Source organism: Atractosteus spatula, chromosome 14, assembly GCF_055471065.1.
Source record: "Atractosteus spatula isolate fAtrSpa1 chromosome 14, fAtrSpa1.hap1, whole genome shotgun sequence".
Classification (NCBI taxonomy): domain Eukaryota; kingdom Metazoa; phylum Chordata; class Actinopteri; order Semionotiformes; family Lepisosteidae; genus Atractosteus; species Atractosteus spatula.
In genome coordinates, this window is record NC_142719.1 from 41,787,554 (window position 1) to 41,801,304 (window position 13,751).

A 13,751-nucleotide genomic window follows, 5' to 3' on the forward strand; every position below is an offset into this window, starting at 1 on the left:
AGGTATTTTATACTTCTATTTTAAATTTAATTATTTTGTCATAATTAGAAAAAACAATGAATGCAGCACAGTCCCATACGCAACATGGAGGCACCCCAGACACATCAGGATCTGATTGTTCGGCCTTGGGTATCATGTACAGCCTGACGCCGATGCTGAGTTTTTACGCCATGGATGCCACAGTGCTGGCAGAAAAAGGAGCGATTTCAAAGAGTTTGCCGTCGTTCATGTGACCCTGTAGACCTGGATCCCTGTTCCTGAATTGCGCCTTGCTCTCTGTCGCCCCCTGCAGGCTCCGAGGAGAGTAGCTGCCAGCCCCTGCCACGTTGCCCCGAGTCCTGCACGTGCTCAGACACGGTGGTGCGCTGCAGTAATCGGGGTCTGCGCTCTCTGCCCAAGGGCATCCCCAAGGACACCACTGAGCTGTGAGTGGCCCTGTCTGTCTTTGTGTGGTGCCACTGGGCATCGGCTCCTCAGTCAGGCACTGTTACTGTAGGCTTTTAATGTCAGCATTAGGAGGGAGTATTGTTTTTTAATCAAAATGGGTAAGAAAACTAGCTTGTCACTCAAGCTCGGGTGCTCTGTCACTCAGATAGTCCTTTTTAATGATATTGATGCACAGAAAAATAGAACTAGGCATCTAATACAGCTGTTGTCCAGCATCTGTTTTAGAGGAATCAGTCTGTGAATTTGCAGAGCTTTTACTGTGCATTGCACCCTAGCAATAGGGGTAGAAACAGAAAAGGCAGCCGCCATGCAAAACTGTGAAAAAAGAAGGATGAGAAATGGTAGTGCTACACTAAACAAGGGGCCTATAAATCACCCTAATGGAGAACACCTCACGAGAGAGTTCAGTGGTGTCTTTGCACTGGAAATTCATCTGGACACTCTGACAACAAAGCATTATTAAAAGCGTGGCTCATGTTGTCTGACAGAGCCTGTTATCCGCAGGGCACACAGAGGGTTGGCGCGCGGTGCCCCCTCAGCTTCCTGTACCTGTACCTGCTGTTACCTTGTAGGGAATAAAATTCCTGCAATTCACAAGCTGTGCAGGGTCGACACGGCAGTGTTAGTGAAATATTATCACGTCAGAAGGACAGATCCCTTGTTCTGAGGGTAAGGAGCTGTGAACACCAGAAGTACTTTAACTGTGTCTTCAACATCCAGGCTTTCAGGCCCTTGGATCCTCATTAAAAATGTACAAACCTGGGATTTTCTTCCCGTGCAGTACTGACAGTGAAATATAGTGATGTAGCCCTGAATTCTGCACACTGAAATGGAGAGGAGGAGACAGAGTGTGAGTATCTAATGATGTCTGAACTCTCCTTCCCAGATACCTTGAGGGAAACCTTCTGACAACCGTGCCTAAGGAGCTGGCCAGCCTCAAACACCTCTCTCTCATGTAAGGGTCCATCACAGCGCTTGCTCATGTGTCCAGTTCTCTTGAAGAATGATGCGCTGTTAGGGCTTTTGTATTTGTAGGAAACTCGTCAAGACTTTGCACGTGATTATACTCTTCAACTTTTAAAACACGGCAGCGTACATCACCACAGCCATACACACCCTGGGGTGACGTATTGTGATTATCTAAAGGACAGCGAGTCATGTTTGATAAAATGAAAAGATGATCTGAATGAAAACGCGTTGGGTATGCACCCCAACCCCCCACGTATGTTGTTCCATGAAACGTTAATATCTACTGTAGGTCATTAACAACTCCATAAATACTAAAAAAAACACTTGTAAACTTCAAATTGTACGTATCAAAATGGATGACGGCCTCGTTTTAATCAATTGGTCTGTAGAACCACTTTTTCCTCATTCCAAGGGTTCTGTATTACTTGTAGTATATAACCTTGTGGACCATGACCCTCCAGGACAAGAGTTTCAACAGACCCAGAGCATGATTAGCCTGTGAGGAAGGCTGAGTGCTGCCTTCCCAATGGTTAGCTCATGGCCTGCCCTGCTCGCTGCCCATGGGTCCAGCCTTAGACATGTCACGTATTTCTGTCCACGTCTGTCTTTGCTCGGTGGGACATGGTGTATGGCAGTGTGCGTGTCACCTCTTATTTCCTGGCCATTGACAATATTTGAGAAGTTTCAATGCCCCACATACTGTAGGTCTGACACCAGAGGGGACCTAAGGCAGACTCGTTCAGTTCGTTAGTGAAAGCTCAGCGTTTCCATCGCAGACCCTTCTCTGTTGCGGCCTGTTTTCGTGAACCGGTGTTCCCGTCGTTGCTAGAGAAGGACGAAGCTCTCTGGCTCTTGTTTGCAATCAGTGCTTCTGTGTCTCCTCACACAGTGACCTCAGCAACAACAGCATCAGCTCTCTGGCCCCGATGACCTTCAGCAACATGTCTCAGCTGGCCACTCTGTAAGTTACCGTGGCAACGGCATTTCTACTGTGGGCGGGGGACTCAGTCACTCTTCTTCTGTGTTTCTGTTCCTTGTTTGCAGCAGAATGGATTTTTTTTTAATTTCTAATCTAACATATTCATTTTTTATTTTACTTTTTATTATTTGAAGCATTCTGAGCTACAACCAGATCCGCTGTATTCCAGTCCATGCATTTGATGGGCTCAGATCTCTACGTCTGCTGTAAGTGTCACCAATACTCTTTCGACAGCGACCTCGCACCAACACCCTCCTTATTTGCAGTTTTATAACAAGCAGTTCTTAAGTCAACTTGTAATTTGAAAAAAATGGTTCTCCATCACTAGGGGACCGAGGTTAGAGTTAAATGTTAAATGTGCATCCTCATGATTTCCTAGGGAAACAAAAATTTGAGCACTCATCTTCCTTAGGGATAATTTTAAAAATCTAAACCACCATATCATGCATTTGTGTGATTTATATTGATCATAGTAATTTATTACTCAGACATCCAAAATATAACTCTCTTGTACTAAATGTCAGATATAAATATACGTATACCGCACATCAGAGTTATGTTACTTTACTGCTTACCTAGAGAACAGGTGGTTATTTTTTCCATTTAAACCTTTTTTAACTTTATCATGGTAGAAAATACTTTGTTAACATGGCCCTTTTTCTGAGGACTCCCAAGGCTGATTCAGTTCACTCTTGAGCAGGGACAAAACCTTTAGCTGCCTGCTTCTGAAAAGCTTTTAAAGCAGTAGCTGCTAACGTGTACCTGTTCAGCTTCGACGTGCGAGATCGGTAGTTTTTTTTTGTTGGGGCAAGCAACTCCTAAGCTGCAGGTGGTCAGGTATCTCTGTCGCTCGTGCTGGGCCCACAAGCCCCATGGCATGTGCGACAATGCTTGACCAGTGGAGTTTCTACCCATCAGCCTCTGCCTTGCACTGTCGATCCAGGGGTCACACAGTGGGACCCAGTGTCCTGTAAAGACAGCGCTGCCAGCCAGCACACAGGAGCAGAGATGACAGAGTGAGGGGAAGGCAGGTTAGGGAAAATGCCTGTTAGAAGCAGAGGCCAGGGAAGCAGAGCTGTGATAGTTGCTAAAGAGCTGAAGAACAGTGGATTAACCAGCTGAACCAACTGTGTGCTGGCGCTTAAGATTTCTGGAGACTGTCCCCAGAAACAATAGCTCAAAAAACCTTTGAGGTCAAAATGTATCCCCTTTGAGGCCTGACGTTGTCACTCATTGAATTCTTGATTTGTTTTTCCCAGTACTCTCCACGGCAATGACCTCTCAACTATCCCAGAAGGAGCGTTCAACCACTTGACATCTCTTTCCCACCTGTGAGTCTGATGGCAGGAGTGGAGCATGATCTTCACTGCTGGGGAGCTGGGTTCAGATTACTGCAGTCTGAATAGGAGCCCAGAGAAAACTCTGGCTCATGTGGTGTACAGAGGATTAACATTTGCCTCTGTTCTTGCAGAGCATGATTGACACGAACGAGACTCTTTTACTCCATTTATGGGAAACTGGGCCCCACAGGAAGCCTTTGTAAATTTTACTACTACTGAAAGGAATTAATCACTAGGGCCTACTGGCTTCTTTAATTATTATTATTATAAGTACAGCCAGCTTTGGGTTTCAGAGAGGTGGTGACAAAACTTACTTTGAACCCACAGTTTTCTCGGAAAGAAGGAGAATCATCCTTCAGATCTGGTGGTGTACTGTACAATTCTGCTCTTCGAGGTTTGGATCATAGCTTTGATACTGGATTGGTCCACCCAGTTCTCCCGCCTCCCAGTGACGTGCTGGATGGGTTAACTGGTGTGTCCGAATCATCGCCTTGTGTGGCACGTATATGTCCCTTTCCCTGGACTGGTCCCATCCTGGACCTTATGTGTGCTGCTCAGGCTCGGGTTTGCCACAGCCTGCTTTCTGATGATGGCGGGAGGGAGACGGTTTGGTGAAATAGGCGATTAGAAGCTCTGTTGGATGTGGAGCCAGAAGACTGTAACTATTTTATTGTGTTGTAAAGACAGTGTCAGTGTGCTGCTGTGTGTGCAGCTGATCCTGAGGGCATCCTGTCTGTGGTTTGGCAGGGCTCTGGGCGCCAACCCGCTGTACTGTAACTGCGACCTGCGCTGGCTGTCCCAGTGGGTGAAGGCAGGATTCAAAGAGCCTGGTATCGCCCGCTGCAGTGGCCCCCCAGACATGGCTGACAGACTGCTGCTCACCACCCCACTCAACAGGTTCCAGTGCAAAGGTCAGCTCCGGTCCACTGTCTGTCAGCTCCGGTCCACTGTCTGTCAGCTTCTGTCCACTGTCTGCCTGTCAGCTCCAGTCCACTGTCTGTCAGCTCCGGTCCACTGTCTGTCAGCTCCGGTCCACTGTCTGTCAGCTTCTGTCCACTGCCTGCCTGTTAGCTTCTGTCCACTGTCTGTCAGCTCCAGTCCAGTGTCTGTCAGCTTCTGTCCACTGTCTGCCTGTCAGCTTCTGTCCACTGTCTGTCGCGCCGGTCCACTGTCTGTCAGCTCCGGTCCACTGTCTGTCAGCTTCTGTCCACTGCCTGCCTGTTAGCTTCTGTCCACTGTCTGTCAGCTTCTGTGCACTGCCTGCCTGTCAGCTCCTGTCTACTGTCTGTCAGCTCCTGTCTGCTGTCCACTTTCTGGGGAATCAGTGTCTCCTGCATTTCTTTCCAGTCCTATAGCTTCTTACAGCTGTGTAATTGTTTCTTTAAAAAAAATAAACTCCAGCAACTTTAAATAGTTTCTGAAATAATAACCTTCTCTGTGAATCCTAAACTCTCATGTACATGTATTCCACAACATGTTTTCAGTTGTGGCCCATTTGTTTCTCATTCTTTTTTCTGTGGTGTGTATTAAATTTAAATTGTTATGTCATGTTTTTTTACTCCATGGAAAGGAATCAAGCAAAAAAGAAGTGTAAGTACAAATGCATACATGCTTCATGAGACAGAGTCTGTGCCACATTAGCGGGGATATTCATAGGGACAGTGCAGATGTCAGGAAAAAACATGGCACAAAATGGAGCACACAGAAACTCAGACTATATAAGAAGCTGTATCACAGGGTTGTGATGCTAATCTAGAATACAGCTACACCTGAACTCATCACCCTGGAGCAGAAGTGTTTCACAACTCACAGCCCCCTCCCTCTCTGCCTCTCCTGCTCATTCACAGGCCCTGCAGACGTTACACTGTTGTCCAAGTGCGCCCCCTGCCTGTCCACCCCCTGCCAGAACAACGGCACCTGCGTCAGTGACGTCACCGGCTTCTACCGCTGCACCTGTCCCTATGGGTACAAGGTGAGAGCAGCAGGTCCTGTCGTCCTCTCCAGCAGTTCCCCGCGAGCAGGAGCACCAGGGTTCATCTCACACAAAACCGAACGTCTTCTGAATGTCAGCAAGACGTAGCGCAGACAGCAGACGCTGCAGAACTGCTGCAAACGCATTTGCCATGTTGATTGGAACGCTAGCTGTAGATGGGTTTTTTATATCCAAGGGTAACTCAGCCTTTTAATGTTTCTCTTAAGACTTGAGCCATCTGTTTACAAGCTGCCACATGCTGTACATTGCCTCTGTAAGATCTCAGCAGAGCAGTTAAAAGTTGTGCCACAGTTTAATTTTGCTCTATTGATGTTTTTTCTACATTTTCACACAATTACCCTTTTTACAAGGTTTTCCTAAGCAATCACTGGGCTTTATTCAAATAATATTTTTCTGCTGAGTGAATGTATTAAAGGGCATCACAGGGCTGTGCTTTTAAAGGTTATTAATACTTGCAGCATTTCATACAGTAGAGTTCATTGAGAAGGATCCCAAAGCAGTTTCCATGCAGGAGGAACGCACTTTGTCCAAAGCCTGGGTGACAGGCACCAGCTACTGTACTTTTTAGTCAACAGCTCACAAAGTAGCAGGTGAGTTGGGGAAGTGAGAGATAACTCCCCCCAGAAACTGGGCAGAAAGAAATGTGGGGGACTAGACTGGGAACACTTGACCCAGCCAGGAAGCAATAGTAATCTCCTGCATGATGCTGTTAAAAAAACAATACCATGGAGTAATCAATGGTCAGAATTAACCAGGCCTTCTGTGCAGAGTCTCTCCCATGCGGTGTAGTGGGACATAGGCTAAGAATATCTGGTCCGTAGAGAGCATCGCCACCTACTGGTCCACAAGAACCATTGCTGGCAGTGACCTGCTTTTCCTCAGGAAGGCTTCCAGTCTAACTACTGAAGTAGAAACCCAGTCCAGCTTAGCTTGGCTATATTGAAGTCGCAGAGCAAAGAAAAAATCCCGAGTTACCAGGCAGACTTGTAGCTTTCACAGCAGTCAGCTCCAATAGATGAGAGCAGTTTATCAGAAAAGCCTGGAGCAGGGAGATGAAGCTGAGGGTAATGTAATGATTAGATATATCAATAGGACACTAAAAACTCAATAGAAATGAATTTGATCCCCCCTTGACACAACCAGGTGGTCAGATTTCTCAGGTTCCTGTTTGCAAAGAGGGTGCCTTTGTCTCACTAGAGAGCAGCCCCTTGACCCCGCGCCTCTGCTGTCCAGCTCAGATTGTCAGCCCTTTGTTTACTTATGGGATTCCTGTCAGCGCCTCAGCCGAGAAGCACAGATGAGAGTTTAACCTTTCGTCAGCTGGAAAACTGAGGCTCTTCTCTTAATTAAAACTCGAGCTCTCTTGCGCTGGTCCCCCCACGTCCTGTACAAAGATTGTTCAACGTGCTGTCCATCAGTCCAGGCGGCATTTTCCTGTTCAGGCCACCTCCACTCTGGGTTTCTGGTGACATTTTCAGTCAGGAGGAGGCTGTTATGCAGAGTCCTCTGGGCTCTAATTAATTACCAAGTGTGAGAAAATGCAGGGAAGAGGGGAGGTGGACGGGGAGGAGAGGAACAAAATAAAATGAAATTGAACCCGAGAAGCAGCTTTGATCACGAGAGGGGACATGCTGGGGAGACGAAAGGCCTGCTACATAGATTTTGAAACTGTGGTTGCTCTCTGGAAGTTATGGAAAGAAAGCGCATTTTGCCCTCCGCGTGTGTATAGCCCTTTATTTCAAACAATCTGTGGTTTTCAAAACCCCAAATAAAGATTCAGTGTAAATTCTGCCTGCAGATTAAAGTGATGTGCTGCAGCTTTTGCAGAGCTAAGGCTGCAGTCGTGAGATCTGGCCTAGATGTATCCATTAGAAAAAAGACCGTTTCGTAGTTTAGGTTTAGGAGTACATCCATCTCTTGGTTCTTCCATTCCTGCATAGGTCAGACAGAAGTGAGTCGTTCCATCACGTACTGCACTCATGGCTTCACCCATGACCCTTGAGTTTTCAGTTGTTCACTCGGGCTCAAGCCCTGAGCTGCGCGCGAGGCCAGGGGCTGCATTGTCACAATGCACAATGTCTCCCCCCAGGGCCAGAACTGTGAGACGCCCATCAACGCCTGCATCAGCTCCCCCTGCGCCAGTGGAGGCACCTGTCACCTGCAGCCCGGGCGAGAGGACCAGTTCAGGTACCAGGCTTCATTGTGTACAGGAACAAGTAATAGGTTTATTCCATGCTGAAAAAAAGAAGAAAGAGAACACAACGTTTCGGCCGTGGAGCCTTCTCATTGTGTACATGCATGTTGGAATGAGACCTATTCACCACGTATTCACCACATATCCACTACCTGTTCACTACCTGTTCGCCACCTATTCACCACTTGTTCATTACCTATTCACTGCCCATTGCAGACTCTTGCATTCACTGTCTATCACATCTAAAGCTGTGCATGGCGGTTATCTCTGTATTTTGTAGTGGTTTTGTAACGTTCTGCTGTGTACAACATTGCCACATTCACCGTGGTAAGTATCAGTACTGCCCCTATTAACATTTTCCAGCAGAAAACTACAGTCTAGTAAAATAGAACCTAGAAATAAAAGCCAGAGAGCGTAACAGACTAGTATGAATTTAATCTAAAACGCTGCTACATTTCCACAAGTCTACCAAGGGCCACGTTCTGTCCCTCAGCTCTCACATCTGCCCTGCTGTGTTGCCAGGCGCAGCTGGGCCACCCCAGCCAGGGAGAGTGAGATAAGTGTCACTGGTCTCCAGTCGTCACCGGGCTGGGCCAATGCCCCGCAGAGCTAGCTTTTCCCAGTTTGGCCTTTGAAGTGGTTTTGCAGAACACAAAGAGGCTCTTAGGTCTTTCGAAAGCCGAACTCAGGAAATGTGTACGTCAGCACCCTTGCAGGGGACCCGAAACTCCTCCTAAAACTTTAGGACCTGTGTTGTTCGGGGCTCTAGCATAGTACAAACATCATCCAGAGCCCAGCCTCGCACGGGAACCAGCACACAACAGCACAGGAGCCCATAGTCCCTGAGCAACGGTTTCTTCGAGGTCACCCAAGAGGCTGTGCATTCTAAACTAAGAACAGGGGGCACTTCATTGCACAAATGGTTTTCGGGAGCGTGGAACAAGTTACCCAGCCATGTTGCTGAAGCCAGTATCTTGGCTTCTTTCAAGAGACAGCTGGATGAGATTCTTGGATTGATTAACTACTAACTACCAACTGGGCTAGATGGGCAGAACGGCCTCCTCTCGTTTCTGACTCTTCTGAAGTTCCCGTGCCTTTTAATCTAATGCTGAATGAGAGCCAATTACTTGAGTGATTATAGAAATTAACATGTTCCAAGACTTTCTCAGGTTACATATAAAACTGGACTCTATAGTTAAAAACATGAAAGATATAAATCAGGAAAGGCAAATATGTGCCCTGCTTTTCCTAAACCAGTGTCTTAGTGTGAAATGCTATCTTGCTGACAGACTCTAAAATAGAAATTTAGAGGAGTCACAGCCAACAATTCTGTCTAAACTCATTTTGCTGATATGGCATTTCGACATCCAGGAATCTTGCCAGAATCTAAACACAAGCATGACAATTAAGCTCAAAATGCTTGATTTTTAGTAGGAAAAGCCATTATTTGCACAATGCACTATCAAGACCTCATTTAGAATATGCTACAGAGAGGATATTACTGTCCTGGAATGAGTTGAAGAGCGATATTCTGGTCTCCAAAGAACATCATGTGCAGAAACTCAATCTGAGGAGTTCGCAAGGGAATTGTGTTCATAATTCCCCATGTTATTGATAGAGCAAACCCATAGTGCTCCTTTGGGCTCACCAATCAAGGCCCAGAATCATGAGTACATCAAACTTGTAGGCTGAGCAGATAATGTTGACTGCCAGCTTTCCTGCCTTCTTATGGTCTTGCACAGGTTAAAGCGATCGTGGAAGTAGCTTAAAGCACCCTTCATGTAGACATATATACAATACACCTGACTTTGACTTGTTTACAAGGAAACTCACTTGTTTATTTGTCCTTTCTTGGAAGCACGTTTTTGTTTCGTAGTTCGGCAGGCAGTGCAGGAATCGAGAGTTTGAGTTTGACAGTCACAGGGCCCTGCCCTCGCCCAGCCTTCCTCTCTCCTCCCCCGTGCGGCAGGTTGTCTCCTGCAGGGTGTTGAACGAGGTGCCTCTCTGGATCTCCCTTCTCGAACTGAGCGCGTCCGTCTCGATGCGAGAAGCAAGCGAGATCAGTGTTCATCTCTGTTGTTACCCCCGGCCTCTCTGTGCTCCTGCAGCTGTGCCTGCCCGCCCGGGTTCGAGGGAGAGCGCTGCGAGGTGAACCCAGACGACTGCGAGGACAACGACTGCGAGAACAACTCCACCTGCGCAGACGGCATCAACAACTACACCTGCCTGTGCCCTCCGAACTACACAGGTACCTGCGCGCCTGACGTGCACACCTGGTGCAGGCCCATGCCCACCTGGCGAACCTCGCTTCATGTAAACCACCCATGTCAGGGTGAGTGGAGTGGGAGTGACACTTGTGGACCCTGTGGCCAAGCTGTGTCCGAGATGTGGGCTGCAGTCCACACACACAGAGACACAGCCTTCACCCGGCCCAGTCTTCAAGAGAGTGACGAATAGCAGAGCCGAATTCTCTTCCTCCACGCCTTGCGTCTGTCACTAGGTGGTGTCAATGCAAGGGGGGGGAGTAATTATTCAAATCAGCACCTGCACAAAAGCAGTGCAATCTCTTCCAAAGCACTGGTGCACTTGTGCTATAAATACGATTGCCTGCATCAGGCCCCCAGGACAAGGACAAATGTCCAGACACAGATACAGTGTTTGTACTGTATATTCAGTTTTCAGGTTTTGGTGTTCTTCGTTGAATTAGCAACTTTCTGTCCCTGCAGGACTGTTTCTACTTTTGCTTAATATCAGGTTTTTTGTAAAAAGTGAAATGCTTGGGTTGACTTTGCAAGAAAGGCTTTATGTAAAATTAACCATACTGATTACGTGATTGATTGAATAATTTATTATACTGCTTGGCAACATGTTCAATTTCCCACATTCAAACCGACAGGCTTTACATGATCTGTTTTAATTGTCTTTCTTTCCCCTGCCCTTTGCACATTCCTGAATGAAAATGAATTTCTCATCTATTCAAATGCCTGTGAAGGACGGGAAACTTCCATCCTGTCTAGCCTGTCTCCTGACAAGATTTTAATCTTCCACCTAGTTTCTTGTATTGAAAAATGGTTAACACCAAACATGTAGAACCTAAAATGTGCTCTTCTGAATGCCCAAATTTAGGGCACTTAGAGAAGATGTTTGCAAGCATAAATAGGCGCTTCTGAGCAATGGTGAGCAGATCAGATAGCGAGAGAATCACTGTCAGTCTGATCTTGAGGAGGCCTCTCCACTACAAAATTAACCTCTTTTCAGATCTTCACTGAACAGAGCTGGGACTCCTCGCACCCCTACAGCACCGCTGTTCCCACATCTGTCCTCTTGATTTGTGATGCACTCCGTACTTTCTCTGGACTGATCAAATAAGAGCAACAAAGATACGTTATATGATGTATTTATATTTCGACCATGACATGGAAAGAACACCACCCATTTGACAAAGCAAATGCAGTTTGCTTCTGCAGTTTATAGTATTTCCAGTGGTGAACACCAGGTTTTAAGCAGATAGTAGAATATGCCATCTTGGCTCCAAACTACAACCTGTCAGCAGGATAAACCTCTAACAAGGTTTGCTCTTCCTTCATCAGTCAGGGAGTGAGCTAGCAGGTGTCTGCTCAGCATTTCTGACGCTTCACTCTTCTTCTTTTCCTTTGCAAGCTGCCAGCTCTTTCCTGAGGAGAAAAGGTCTGTTTCTTCTTCTCTTCCAGCCTCTCAGTAGCCCGTGGGTCCATGTGTTCTCCTCAGTATTGATTGCATAGCTGTCGCATGCGATTATGTTACTACACGCATATTCACATCAAGGCCTTTGTGTGTATCAGGGAATAGTGGAGATCTAAAGGTATAGTTATTGCAAATGAGGCCTTGCACAATGTGTTCGCTGCATGTGTAGGTAATAGAGCCCAGTGCAACACAACTTTGATTTATGTAGTGCCTTTGGACAAGAGCTGTCCTCAAGTTACTTTATAAAAGTGAAACTCCAACTTGAATGGAACAGATTTAAAACAGATGCAGACCTGGACTCTCTTTAATAATATGGAAGGAGGAGCCTCAGAATTAGAAGAAACACTGTTTTCAGCTGTAAAAAAAAAAAAATTGGTTTGAGATCTTTAGTGTTCGGGTTGTAAGGCAGTAATAGAGTTATTCGATGTTAATGACTCAGGTATGGCTCATACAGACAAAATAATATTTGCAGTTATGGTTAATGCATTTAACACTAAATGTATTAAAAAAACACATGCAATCTTTTTGTCCTTCTCCTTCATACTGCAATCCTGTACTTTGTTTCTTTGCTCTGTGGTTAATCACACTGTATCAGTCTTCGTTTCAGAGCCTGAAGGGCCTTCAATCACAGTTTGAATCAGAGGTGTCTGGTCCTAGAGGAATGCAGTCCAGCATGGCTTACACTTCCCAACACTTTAAGAACATAGAAAAGCTGATCAGCTTTCCCAGTTTGACCAATAAACAGTGGAACAGGACCAGCAAAGAACTGAGCTTGAATGAAAAGTTGCTGTCCTACAGGGCCAGGATCAGGACAGGACCCCCCCCCCTTAAATCACCACTTCATTCAGATTATGATTTCAAATAGCTGATTAATTAAGAGCCCGGGTGAAATGGAAACTAGAAGTTCCCATAGCCCTTGATGACAGGAACGACAGATCTGATCTGAAGAAGTCTGCCTCCTCTCTACCCCTGCTCTCCCTCAGCGGAGCTATTCCTGGGTGCACTAAAAAATGACCAACGGCCTTTCGCTGGACTAACAAATAACCCACTGCCTGCGTCATTCTGAGTCACAGGCCATGTGCTCCAAGATCACATGGCAAGACCTACAGGTCAAACGAAAACCGAGGAGCAGACGGCTCACTGGAAGAGAGAGAGAGAGAAGCGCTCTCTTAAACCCGTTTGCCACCTTCCGAGTGTCTGCTGGACAGCGCCAGCTTCCCAAACTCCGAATGGCAGGATGAAGGAAACTGAAAAGGAAATGAATTTGGCAGCAGAAGGCAGAGAAGCCTTTGAAACCTGAGCGCTGTGTGTACTGCATCTGCTCGGCAGCCGCTCAAAAATCTATTACTCCGCCAGCTGAAAGACGGGCACCGCTGAGCTGTTTGCTGAAATACGGCCTGTGGAGCCCAGGTTGTTAGTGGCTTGAGCTGGTGAGACATGACACATCACCCATCATGCCGCTGATCATGTGAAATGTGGCTGTTGCACAGCAGTAGCTACTTAGTGGGTGGAAAGGAGATGGAATTTATTAAACCAGGAGCAGGTTTTGAGTTGGCAGATTCAGCTAGCCCCTGCAGTGTGTATATATATAGAATCTTCTTTTTTTACTGCATGAAGCCACTATCCAATATCTGAAAATGAGTTCCAGTCCTATAGAAAAAGGTGAAACCATCATGTGAGAAACATCTAAAACTACCCCGGCTCACTGTGAATGTTGGGAAGGGGGGACAGGTTCGCCAACGGCAGGCATTTACCGCAGCTGACAGTGGCTGTGTACCTTGAGACGTTGACCAGAATGAAGTTTAGAGCACCGAAGTTCATCAGGCCCTTCGGCTGTGAGTGAAAACAGCTCAGCCTGCTGCTCAGTTACAGCGCCCAGCAGGATCAATGGTTTGTAGAGAGTGCCCCTTTTCGGATGAGACGTTAAGGTGACGTCCAGTCTAAGTTGTGCTCATTGTCCTCTTTCACCCTTCTTCAGATCCATAACATCAGAATGCGAGACAAGTGACAAAAATGAGGTGGTGATTCAGCCACTCTTGCTACTTTAGCTGCTTGCAGTCTTTCTGATCCAAGAATCCTGTCCAGCTGGTTCCAAAGACTGTTAAC

The 13,751-nt window shown here is 46.6% G+C and overlaps 1 protein-coding gene across 1 annotated transcript in view; it reads left to right on the forward strand.

Moving 5' to 3' along the window:
* The window catches only part of slit3 (slit homolog 3 (Drosophila)), a 185,023-nt gene that overhangs the window by 154,358 nt on the left and 16,914 nt on the right, over nt 1-13,751 (forward strand). The window contains exons 20-28 of the mRNA XM_088932324.1: nt 293-425; nt 1,334-1,402; nt 2,306-2,377; nt 2,530-2,601; nt 3,655-3,726; nt 4,483-4,646; nt 5,583-5,707; nt 7,818-7,915; nt 10,031-10,170. Of these exons, the coding sequence (XP_088788450.1) occupies nt 293-425; nt 1,334-1,402; nt 2,306-2,377; nt 2,530-2,601; nt 3,655-3,726; nt 4,483-4,646; nt 5,583-5,707; nt 7,818-7,915; nt 10,031-10,170 (945 nt within the window). The remainder of the gene's footprint in view (nt 1-292; nt 426-1,333; nt 1,403-2,305; nt 2,378-2,529; nt 2,602-3,654; nt 3,727-4,482; nt 4,647-5,582; nt 5,708-7,817; nt 7,916-10,030; nt 10,171-13,751) is intronic.